Source organism: Carica papaya, chromosome 1 (genome assembly GCF_054855325.1).
Source record: "Carica papaya isolate Zhongbai chromosome 1, ASM5485532v1, whole genome shotgun sequence".
Taxonomy (NCBI): domain Eukaryota; kingdom Viridiplantae; phylum Streptophyta; class Magnoliopsida; order Brassicales; family Caricaceae; genus Carica; species Carica papaya.
Window position 1 is genome coordinate 3,670,881 of NC_142309.1, and position 12,598 is coordinate 3,683,478.

Below are 12,598 nucleotides of genomic sequence, written 5' to 3' on the forward strand. Positions count from 1 at the left end.
TCTAGCTAAAAGGCCAATCTTCGTAGGCCCAAGAGAGTCAAAACACACTTTCAAACAGGCAAACTTCTATGAGCTTCTCGTACTAAATCACAAATCCAACGGTTAAAAATATCCCACGTTATGCGGACCCCACTGCCACGTCATCCTCTCTCTCATCGCCACCTGACTCGCCACATGACATTTCCCCGCAAGCAAAACAGTCCATTCCCACTCTCTCCTCTCTCCTCCTAACCTTCGCTCCTCTCCTCCGGCAACGATATTATCACATGCAGTTCACGGAACCTTCTCCGACAGACCTATAAAAACCCCCCCTTTCCTCCATGTACTTACAGCCGGAGAAACCCCGGCCCCTTGACCTAGCCGCGACGGAGGAAGACGGAGAAATGATGCTCGAGGTCGTCACCAATGACGGCCTGCCACCTCACCACCACCCCGTCGTCATCGGCGGCGGTCCTCCCGGCGGAGGCGAGAGCAGCGGGAGCGAGGAGCTGGAGATCAAAGCCCCAAAGAAGCGGGCCGAGACTTGGGTCCAAGACGAGACACGGTGCCTGATAACGTTCCGGCGAGAGGTCGACGGACTGTTCAACACCTCGAAATCGAACAAGCATCTGTGGGAGCAGATATCGGCGAAGATGAGAGATAAAGGATTCGATCGGTCACCGACTATGTGTACAGACAAGTGGAGGAATCTTTTGAAGGAGTTTAAGAAAGCTAAGCATCATCGAGAGAGAATCAATGGCCGCGACGGTAGTTGTGGCTCCGTTAAGATGCTTTACTATAAGGAGCTTGAGGACTTGCTTTGTGATAGAACCAAGAATGCTATGAACAATGTTATTAATGCTATTTCGCCCTTCCCTGCAGCTCCAGCTACTACTCCAACTGCTGCGAATAGTTCGTATATCCACTTCTCCGATAAAGGTATATGTAAAATAATCTGTATGCGCATATAAAATTATGATGCTAAATTTTTCTTTCTTTCTGATTTGGTTGCTGAGTAGAGTAAGGGGAAAGAGAAGTAGATTTGAATTCCCTGATAGTTTCAGTTATACACACACACACACACACATATACCTTGAATTTTTCCTTCTTTTCCGGATTGGTTGATGAAATTAGTCAGAGAAAAGAGATATAGATTTGAGCCCTCTGATGATTTTGAGTTCAGGTTATTTAGTATTGAACTCAAGTAATTATGGTGGGTTGTGTTGGGTACTGATACTAATAGCTTCCACTGAATGTTACTAGAATCTGTATATCATCCATTGGAATGTTGGTATTGGTTCTGATGAATGCTTCGTGTTCCCTTTCTCTAGGCCTTGAAGATGCTAATATTCCTTATGGATCAGCTGAAGGTAATGAAATTTCTTAAATATACTATTTGAACCACATGTAATTGTTGCTATGTAAGTGCTTATTATAACTTAGATTGTATTATTCTGCTAGTCTAGGATCTAAGGCTTGTTTGAGACCTTGGTATCGGAACTGTTAGTCTCTAGTTAACTACTTCGTGGAAAGGACTGTCTGTAAGGTGGAAGCAGTGAATCAGAAGTTATTTTCTATGAAGTCATTCTAAACATGGAGATAAGATTGGAAGTTAGCTTCATTTATAGTCCATTTGCAACACTAGCTCTTGGAATCTGATAACATGCTATTGGGTTGAAGAGAGCATGTCGAGAACAACGTCTTTTTCAGCTTTGTTTTCTTTCTACCTGACTATAAATTGGTATTGCAAAGAAGAGAATTAACTCTTGCACTCAGTCTTAACTTAAAGAGGACTTCCTGAATTAATAGCGGATTGCCAAGCAAGCTGCATTCTGATTTCTTTATGTGTTTGTGCTTTGGTACTTGATCAAACATATTTTCTAGTTTTTATTCAAGCAGCTTTTATGTAGTTGTTGTAGTGATTTGTTAAACTGCTGCCCCATTGTTGATGACCACACAGGCATAAGCATTTTGCACGATATCAATTAATGACCAAAAAACCTATGCTTATCTTGCTAATTCCACCATCTTGACCTAGAGTCTCTATCCAATACCCTAAAAGGAGCGACTTCAAGAACCTTATTTCTTTCACTCTAAGCTATGAAATCCAACGTTTTGTCCAGGAGATAACTTGGTGGTAAGAGATGTGTTTTGATGATTTTCTGAATTGAATTTATCTTACGGTTTAGTGATTTTGTTACAGCTGGTGATCGGTCAGCAGTGAACCTAGAAAGACAGTTGGATCACGAGAGTGACCCCCTTGCCCTTACCACCACTGATGCAGTTACAGCTGGTGGATTACCCCCTTGGAGTTGGAGAGAGACCCCAGGAAGTGGTAAGTCGTTGAGTGAAATTGCATGTCTGAACTTTTATTTGATTGATGGCAATCTGCATTTGCTGTTTGGCTGGGTTTCCAACGAAATACTTCTGATGGTAATAATGGATTACCCCCTTGTTTGCCCCCTGATGTCTCAGGCAGAGCTTTTTTGTGCTTTGCTGATTCTTTACATCTCATTAACAACTCAATTTTATATAATTCCAGAATGGGTTGATGGTCTTATATTGCATGTGTTTAACCTGATCTCTCTATTCAAGGCTGCCAACATTTGAAACCTGCAATCTGTATATGGCAGGAGGAGAGGGCAACAGTTATTGTGGAAGGGTTATCTCGGTTAAATATGGGGAGTACACTAGAAGGATTGGTATTGATGGAACTGCAGATGCAATTAAGGAGGCTATCAAGTCTGCCTTCAGGTTAAGAACAAAGAGGGCATTTTGGTTGGAGGATGAAGATCAGGTTGTCCGGACTCTTGACAGGGACATGCCAATAGGAACTTACACTCTTCACCTTGACGAAGGCAATCTTGAATCTTTACTTCAGATTTCGAAACTTAAAATCTGTTTTAGAGAAATTAGATAAGCTTATTTTTCTTTCCAAAACATTTTGGCAGGAATAACAATCAAAATTTGCCTCTACCATGATTCTGACCGCATAACTACAGAAGAGGCAACATTATACACGGAAGATGATTTGCGCAATCTCCTTGCACGGCGTGGCTTGTCGGGACTAAGAGAGATAGATAGCTATAGATCTGTTGATACTTTGGATGATCTAAGACCTGGTGCGGTATACCAGGATGCGAGGCTTATGGGGGAATAATAAGTTTTACCTTATATCGAAGATGTTTTGCATTTGATGTTGGATTTTCCTGGCTTAGAATGCAGCTGGTGTAGAGATGGTTAGGCATTAGATTCAGCAAATTGTGAGATACATATTATATCATCCGTAATCGTTTTCTTTGTACAGTCAATAGTCACAGAGTTGATCTCTATCAACCAGGCTTCTCAGGTTTTTCTGTTCCTATAGTTCATCTCTATCCTCAGTATATAATATGATGACTTGCTTGTTCTGGTTATCTTCTTTAACATGGTCCAAGTTTTTTTTATTGGTAAACTACAAATGCCATGTATTTAAAGGTGTATTTATTTATTTAAAAAGTAAAAGGTAATAATTTTATATAAAATGAAGACGACAAACATGACTATATGCCAGTTTTTGTGTATGTTGTTGTAGAAAGTCATATCAAATTGTAATATGAGTTTTGAAAAATTAGGTATAGTTTAAAACCTTGATGAATTGGACTTTTCAAAAATCTAGATTCATTCCATTTTCTGTTGGTCTTATTATTGCTTCATGATGTGTGATGATTCTTTTCTTCTTTTCTTTTTTGGGTAACAATTTATAAATCTTTTCCTCATTATGCAAGAGCTTTAATGCAATCCACTCTCACAAAAGCAAGAGGCAAGTCTGTGGACAAAAATGCTTGCTTTGCCTCTACATATGTTCATATATACGTACATGCAAATCCTGTCTTTGACATGTACAATATATGTATTATATATTCTTTTTCTAATACATAATTCTCAACACCACTTGACGGGTGACCCAGAACTGAATGTCTATTCTCGTTATGTTGTCCACGATGGCATATTCTGGTATATGCCTTTTCTAAAGTTGTAAGTATAGTCTCCCTCTATACATCCTCAACAACAAGAAGATTAGAAGAGAAACCAACTCGGTGGGGTAGATGGGGATGACAAAAATAGAGTTAGGTAAAGAAAAATGTAGGGAATGAAGCATAAAGAAATAATTTTTTCACTGCACTCTTTTTAAACATTACGACATTTAATTTTGTTAAGAATATATGATTTTTAAGTTTATAAATGTGTCTGATCTATAATGTTTTTTTCAATAAATTTAGATTTAATTTATGATTATATTAATTGGACTGTGAAAGCTTAAATTTTGTCTTGTCAAATGAACATTTGGTAGCATTTATGTTTCTTTAAGTTTTTAATTTTGTGTTCTATTTATTTAAGTTAAAATAAATTAATATAGATAATAAAATCGAAACGGCATCGTTTGGTTCCAATTAATAATTTTATAAGCACTCGGTACAAAATCAATTCATTTAAGCAGCAAGATTATGGAGCTATATCAATGTCAAACTTTTCTTTAGACTGCAATATTCAATTCCTTTTTTTTTTTTTTTTCACTTCCTAAAATACATTATAAAAATAATAAAAATTTAAATAATAATAACAAGTCAACTTCATATTTAATTCAAATTAAATATTATATAATTTATTTACCAACAAATAAATATGAATTTATTATTGTCAAACTAAATATATAAATAAAATTTATTTGATTATATAAATATATAAAAATTATAATTATTCTTTGAATATTAAATAATTAAAATCCATAAATTAAATAATAATAGAATAAATTCTAAAGAAATATATTCTTTTTTTTTTTTTTGGTAAAGAACATGTGGATCACCCATTAGAACTTTCTAATTATGCTTCCCAAACATTTATTTATTTTTAAAAAAAAATTATTTTCTTTAGTAATCTTTTCAAGGTAAATATAGCTTGACAAAATCCTTCTAGATCCTTCCAAATGTCACTGAAATCCCGCCGTTTTAACTGTTTTATCACCCGCCGGTGGTTTAATCAATCCGCGTCCCCCGCCCGTGGATCCCATACCCGAAAACTTCTCATAATGGAACCAAGAACATAGTAATTAGTAAAAGTAACTTTTTCACTTCACCCACAGTATCAATCACCTTTACTGCCCACTGAATTACATTTGGTAAAAAATAAATAAATAAATAAATAAATAAATAATTATTTATAGGGACTAAAAATTAAAAAAAATAAATAAATTTAAATAAAAATTAATAACACATAGATTAAATTATTATTTTCACTTAAAAAATTAAGTGTAAATTTTAATTTTTATTTTTTTACAAACACATATTTTTTTTGTTATAATAAAAATTTCCGATAACTAAATTATTTTTTTCAAAAACTTTTATAATAATAATAAATATTTTTGTTTGATTTCAGAGTACGACTAATTTCAACAATAAATTATAATAAAAAATAATTTTATTAATTTACTATCGTTTAATATTATAAGTCAAAATGACGGGTAATTCATATTATTATTTATTATCTACGAATAAAATTTTTAAAAATAATTTAAAATTCAAATTAAAAATATTATTACAAACATCATATGAAAAAAATATATATATACACAAGCAGATTTAATAAGAGCGGCATGGTGCGTGCTCTTATCGCTGTACGTGACCCAAGCAAGCACGTCCATTTTTCTGCGTGACACCGGGGCCCACCACTTATCCAAGATAACCGCACCTACCCACCAACGCCATGTCACGCTAGCATTTCTTCGCTAAAATTTAAAAATTCTCTCAAAAGTAAAAATCTTATATTTTTATAGATTTATATTTTTTTATATAATTGATTTCTTGTAAGATTTATATTTAAATTAAAATATTTTTATAAATTTATTTAACCAACAATAAATAAAAATCATGAATTTATAAATATGTGTTTAAATATATTTAAAATTTTTTTTTAAAAAAGTTTTCTTTAAATACAATTAAATAAATCCTCGTAATATTTTTAAATATATTATTACCAATACGAATCTTTAATAATATTTTAAAAGATAATTTATCAAATATCATGTTAAATTTTGATAATTTAAACTTTTGAAAAAAAAAAATTTAAATTAAAGGACTGAATTATCATTTAGAAAAAAATAAAAGGGTATGAATTGTAATAAACAAAATTAATGGGATAAAACTGTAAATTACCTAAAAACAAATTCAAAATCTGGAAAATACTAACTGTCCAAATTGTAGACCTACTTTCTACCATTTCCAACTCTCAAACCCGCTGATTCCGTGAAACCACAAGTATGAGATATGATCTATCACGTGACCCCACCCAACAAGAAGAAAAACCAAAAACCAAAAAGTCATCGAAATCAACGGCTACCATTAGCCCATCGTTTTCTCCTTCTTAAACCACTCGCCGAAGGTGGTCCCCACACTTTGCCCTTTCCCCCTCGACGACTCCGCCTCAATCCCAATATATATACACCACCACTAATTCGCATATCACTCCATCTTTACTCTCTCTCTCTCTCATCAAATCTCTGTATTCTACTCATCTGCTCATCAGTGACTATGGCCAAGATCAAGATCGGCATCAACGGTGAGCCTATTCGATCTCCATTTCTGTTTTGTATTCTGTTTTTACTTTCTCTTTTTTCGTTATCGCCGCGATTTAGTTCTGACCTTATCGTTGATCTGTGCTTCTTCGTTGTGTAAATGCAGGATTTGGAAGGATCGGGCGTTTGGTCGCGAGAGTGGCGTTGCAGAGCAACGATGTCGAGCTCGTCGCTGTTAACGATCCTTTCATCACCACTGACTACATGGTATACTGTTAATACAATCGCTTACTGATATCTTAACGATTATCTCATGCATGTGCGTCAATCGTCTTATTAGTGGTGGACTGATGTGTTTGCGTAGTTTCTAGTAGAGATTATAGTCGCTATGATTTTTATTCAGTGTGTTTGTATTTAAATATGCATTTGAGATTTGCAACCCCCCGTAGATGGTTCTAATTGCTCGAGATCTGGAGTGATCCTTGAGTTGTTGGCCATCCGTTGGCTTTTTTGTATATATAATCTCAGATTAATACAGATCCGGATAGGGTTTTGTTTTTTTGTAAAAATTCTTGATACACTATGTTTTTCAAAAAGTACAGAACTAATATTTGGTTTGCGATCTAAGATTCTTTTCCGTGTTTCTTCATATCCAGTTTGGATAAACAAATAGAGATCTGTGAATCTTGTATCCACTTTCTACTTTATGTATGGTAGATGATTAGCACCTTGTTACAAATAATTATAGATTTCGTTCTCGTGTTCCAATGATGGTTTGTTCATAGCCTTGTGTTTAGATTTCAAACTGTGTTTTCAAATTATTTTGATTTCTTTTTCTGACTCTGGTGTTACTACGGTCATTTTGTTCAGACCTACATGTTTAAGTACGACACTGTCCATGGTCAATGGAAGCACCATGAGCTCAAGGTGAAGGATTCCAAGACCCTTCTCTTCGGTGAGAAGCCTGTCACTGTTTTTGGTATCAGGTATTATTTATTTTCGTTTGTGCTCCATGTTGATTTGTTTTCTAATAGGATCCTGAATCTGATGTTTGATTGAAAATATTTTCTTCACTGATCTTGACAATTACTAGGAACCCCGAGGAGATCCCATGGGGTGAGGCCGGAGCTGACTTTGTTGTGGAGTCCACTGGAGTTTTCACCGATAAGGACAAAGCTGCTGCTCACTTGAAGGTTTGTGATAACTGGATCTCATTGTATTCCTGTGAGGTTTCTCTGTTTACATGAAGTCTTTTTTATGAGTTCAAACGTAATAAACTGGGATAATGAACGATCTTAATTTGGTTCGGGTTAATATTTTGTCGCTTCAGTAATGAGAAACCTGTCACACCCTTTTCAGTACCAAGTGTGGATATGGCACCCTTTTTAGTTATTAATTGTGCCCTCTATCTCACTGTTTCTAAGTTCTCTAAGATTGGTATTTGTTTTTTTTCAGGGTGGAGCAAAGAAGGTCATCATTTCGGCACCTAGTAAGGATGCCCCCATGTTTGTGGTTGGTGTCAACGAGAAGGAATACAAGCCAGACCTTAATGTTGTATCAAACGCTAGCTGCACCACCAACTGTCTTGCTCCTTTGGCTAAGGTGATACTTCCTCTGTATTTCTCATATGAATTCTAGACCGATACCTTAACTTACATTTGTAGTCTCATGCTTTGTTGTCGATATGTCTTTGTACAGGTTATTAACGACAATTTTGGTATTGCTGAGGGTCTTATGACAACCGTCCATGCCATTACTGGTAAGCATCTTCTTGTTCTGTCCTCCCTTCAGCTACACTTGTGCTTGACTAATGTCTGACATGATTTTTTTCCTTCAGCCACTCAAAAGACTGTCGATGGTCCATCAATGAAGGACTGGAGAGGTGGTAGGGCTGCTTCCTTCAACATCATTCCGAGCAGTACTGGAGCTGCTAAGGTATCAGATTGATTTGCCTGTTCTTTCACGTGATGGCTTATTGTTGCTATTGTTACAATCTATTGTGGGCACCGTTCTAGTGAGAAAAACCATGGCAATTACTTTTGTTATACCCGTTACAACTGCTAACATGAACCCTTTTCCTTCAATTCTAGGCTGTTGGCAAGGTTTTACCGGCACTTAATGGAAAATTGACTGGCATGGCTTTCCGTGTTCCCACTGTTGATGTCTCAGTGGTGGACCTTACAGTAAGACTTGAGAAGAAGGCTACTTACGACCAGGTCAAAGCTGCTATCAAGTAAGAACTAGAATTATAAACCCACTATTTCTTTGAAACATATCTATTCGAGTTGATGGAGGGAATAAAATTTCGTTTGTGTTGTATTATCTGAATATGTTTGATTTGCTATTTAGGGAGGCCTCTGAGGGTAGCTTGAAGGGAATCCTCGGTTACACTGAGGATGATGTTGTCTCAACTGACTTTGTTGGTGACAGCAGGTAAAAGGCTAATTATAACATCCCAATCATCTTCTACAATTTCCCAATTCTGTTCTTCTCTTCTTACATCTTGATCAATGAAAACAAATGCGACTAAAATTAAATTTTCACATGAAATTTGTTTTGGCAGGTCAAGCATTTTTGACGCCAAGGCTGGAATTGCTTTGAATGATAACTTCCTGAAGCTCGTTTCTTGGTACGACAACGAATGGGGTTACAGGTAAACATATTATTCTACACCCCCTTCAAAACTACTACTGTTTTGGTACTTGAAGAACTACTGTTTGATCCCTACTCCTTTCTTCGTTTCAGCTCTCGTGTTGTCGACTTGATCCGGTACATTGCCTCTGTCCAATGAGAAGCTTCATCTTTTCAACGAGAAGTTTTTGAAGCAGCGGATGCTGTGAAAGTTTTTTTCTTCTTCGGCTTTTAGTTTGCAATTTAGTTTAGTGTCTAGTTCTAGTAGAGTCCTTTTCTATAAGGAAATAACAGAGCTATGCGGTTATATGTGTTGTCTGCTAGAGACGGAACAAGCCATTTTTGGCATCTTTTATTTAAATTGGGTGAAATGTAAAACTGTCTAAATTTTTAATAATGAGTTTCGGATTTCATATTTATGTTGCTCTAATTTTCTGCTTTGCTTTCATTGTTGATGTTGGACTTGAACATAAATTCGATTTTTGAATGGGTTTTTTTTTTTCTTTTTGGCAGGAGTGTTGTTCTCTTAGATGTTAAGAATGGTTTTTTAAATTTTGCTATATGCACTCACTATAAACGTAGAAAGTTATTTAATTATTTTTGTTAACTTTGTTATAATTTGTAAACAATGTTAAGAAATAAGTTTTCATCTAATTTTTCAACAGAAAAATTTTAAATTTATTAATTTTAAATATTTTTAAAATTATTTTTATTAAATAATTTTAAATTAACAAAAAATATTATATAATTAAATTAATAAAAATATTATATTTATTTCTTATTATTAATTATTTAGTTAAAATCATTTTTCATTATTTTTATGTGCTTTAAAATAAATAAAAAATATGAAAGTCTCAATAAAATGCCAGCATTTAGTTGTGAATAATAATAATAATAAAAAAAATTAAACTGTGTCAAATTGTGACATTAATATAATAATTTTCTAATAATAAAAATCAAGTTGGTAAAATTTTTGTATGATTTTTTTTTTTTTTGAAAATAAACGGTTGGCATAGTTTTATTAAAAAATATAACCCATTTTTCTGTAGAAAGAGAGAGTAAAAATTAACTTATGCCTGAAATCTTTAGAGGCCTAAAAATGAAATTTAGGGACAACACTAACTGATGCATTGTAAGTTAAAAAAGTCTTAACCATTTGCAAATTGATTGAAATGACCACTGGTGAGGCCAGCCATTACAGGTCAAGCCTAGCTAGTTCATGAGACTCGTTGGGCCTAATCTGACTCAAGTCTCAATCAAGTTGGAGTTCAGTCTGCCTCAATATATGAATTTAATTTTTTTTCTTAGGAACAATAAAATAATAATAATTATATGCTCTATTTAGATTTAAATTTTATTTTATTTATAAAAATAAATTACATTTGATTATTAACGTGTTTGACTATTCCGATAAAAAAAAATATCTACTATTGTTCTCTAAATACAAATTTATATTTTGAGTTTATAATTTTTAACATGTAATAAATTATTTAAGAGACACGATCAGATAAAAATAAGAAAAGAATGAAAGAGAAGATTAGATAAATTTTGATATTATTTCACGTTTTAAATTAGTATCAGGTTCAAGAATTTCAAATTATTTAAAATTTGAAAATCCATCAGTGTCTCCAACCTAACAGCTCTGCGAATCATCTTCTTGATGCTTTCTGCTCCTTTATCTTTTCGTTCTTTATCCAACTCTTTGTATCTTCATCTCCAACGTTCAATCTATATATTAATCAATACCATCGAAGCCAAATTAGTAAATCATATTTAAATTTTAAAAATCGATACTCCGCTTAGTGCCTCCAACCCAACGGCTTTGCGAATCATCTTCTTGATGCTTCGTGCTCCTTCATCTCTTGGTCTTTTATCCAACTCTTTATATCTTCATCTCCAACGTCCAACTATATTAATCAAAAACCACCGGACCCAGATTAGCAAATCATATTGGTCCTTTCTCCCTCACAATGAGCTATTCTTTTTGTTCGATAACCTTATTCAACAATGCTACGCAGTTCGATTCTGCAGACAAATTAACAGACATGTCATTCTCTCTGGTACGTATAATTCTACGTTTTTGGCAGTGTGTGTCATATCAGTTTATGCTCGATTTGGGCTTGTTGTTGATGGACAAAATGGATTTGATACATCACCGTTTGGGTGTTTATTGAATTTGTTTTTGTTGAATTCAATTTTGAGAGCTAATGTCTCTCATGGGTATTATGAAATGCCCTCCAACTTTATGTTAAAATGCAAAGATTAGGAGTTTTGGCCGATGACTTTACATTTCTGCTGGTTATAAGGGCAAACAGTTTCCTGACTAGTTAGAGTTCAGATAAGATCGTTCACAGTCATATTTTGCAGATGGGGTTTCAACATCATCTACATGTTACGAATGAATTGCAGGGCATTTATAAGAAGCTCAATCAGATAGATTGTAAAGACCTGAAACTTTAAAGAAAATGAATTTATAATTTAAATGCAGCAACAAATAATAAAGTTAGGGTTTACGTTCCTCACACAATAATTTAGAATACTTAATATGGATACAAGAATATTTTTTCTAAAAAACAAACAGTAATTAAAGAAAAACGAATAAATAAGTATTTTAGAATAATTTTTACTAGCACTTGAAGGGAGTCCGGGGGTAAATTACTCACAACTCTTTTGCTGATCGGAATCTGGATCTTGGTATTCTTGATTTAAAACAGTTGATGAGAGGGTGAGTTATACTAACCCAGTAAAAAAATCACACTAATCACAAATACAGAAAACTGAAGATTGATAAAAATTAAGAAAACAACTAATGAAATCCTTACTTTAATTAAATACATTTAACTTAAAAATGTTTGTTTGATACTTACCATTATGAATTTTCTAAAAAAAAAAAACCTATAAAAACCCATATCCATACCACTTTTCATTTTCACAGATAAGAGAACAATAGACGATAATTTTTCTTTCTTACTTACTTACTAATGTCCTTGGAGGTCCATAGGGATGCCCCCCTACTCGTGAATCTAATATCCAATTTTAATAATTAACCGGCCGTCCTCATATCCTTTCCAATAATGAGCGCCAAATATTCCATCGTCTCGATACCCCGTCCAGTATAAAAGTGAACCATATCTCCCAAACCTTTCCGGTATAGGACTTTCCAACCTTGTTCGACTGAGGTGACGTTCATGGTAGGGTTTCCTATGTATCAGACTCGTCCGCTCTTTCCCTGGGTACCCAGTAAGTCTTTCACATAAAGATTCTCAAAAAGAAAAACCACCAATAAATGCATACCAATATCTTATATTATATTTACAGATCAATTAGACGATATTTATGCAGACGATATAGTTTATCATAACAAGGGATTGAGTAACCAAATAATCGAATAAACCAGATAAATTGATAAGACTATTAAAACTATAAATTAAAAACATG

The 12,598-nt window shown here is 34.1% G+C and overlaps 3 protein-coding genes across 4 annotated transcripts in view; 2 read left to right on the top strand and 1 right to left on the bottom strand.

Annotated features, from left to right (window-relative positions):
• The first annotated feature begins 193 nt into the window (after positions 1 to 193).
• Positions 194 to 3,395, top strand: LOC110809002 (trihelix transcription factor GT-4-like). Of its 2 annotated transcripts, XM_022034701.2 has the most exons (6): positions 194 to 747; positions 862 to 918; positions 1,311 to 1,349; positions 2,183 to 2,314; positions 2,613 to 2,837; positions 2,931 to 3,395. In XM_022034701.2, exons 1-6 carry the CDS (start codon positions 321 to 323, stop codon positions 3,137 to 3,139), a joined length of 1,089 nt encoding a protein of 362 aa, XP_021890393.1. In that variant the 5' UTR covers positions 194 to 320; the 3' UTR covers positions 3,140 to 3,395. The 2 variants fall into 2 exon arrangements, with proteins under 2 accessions (XP_021890393.1, XP_021890392.1); XM_022034700.2 differs by having other exon boundaries at positions 194 to 918.
• A 3,020-nt stretch (positions 3,396 to 6,415) lies between these two features.
• LOC110808961 (glyceraldehyde-3-phosphate dehydrogenase 2, cytosolic) lies at positions 6,416 to 9,575 on the top strand. Its single transcript, XM_022034644.2, has 11 exons — positions 6,416 to 6,573; positions 6,696 to 6,796; positions 7,400 to 7,515; positions 7,623 to 7,722; positions 7,985 to 8,131; positions 8,228 to 8,288; positions 8,367 to 8,464; positions 8,620 to 8,762; positions 8,879 to 8,962; positions 9,093 to 9,182; positions 9,275 to 9,575. The coding sequence occupies exons 1-11, from the start codon at positions 6,546 to 6,548 to the stop codon at positions 9,318 to 9,320; spliced, it is 1,014 nt and encodes a 337-aa protein (XP_021890336.1). The 5' UTR covers positions 6,416 to 6,545; the 3' UTR covers positions 9,321 to 9,575.
• A 2,513-nt stretch (positions 9,576 to 12,088) lies between these two features.
• Positions 12,089 to 12,598, bottom strand: part of LOC110808966 (uncharacterized) — a 74,437-nt gene continuing 73,927 nt past the window's right edge. Inside the window, exon 19 of the mRNA XM_088214889.1 lies at positions 12,089 to 12,389. Coding sequence (XP_088071015.1) covers positions 12,184 to 12,389 — 206 coding nt within the window. The 3' untranslated portion in view covers positions 12,089 to 12,183. The remainder of the gene's footprint in view (positions 12,390 to 12,598) is intronic.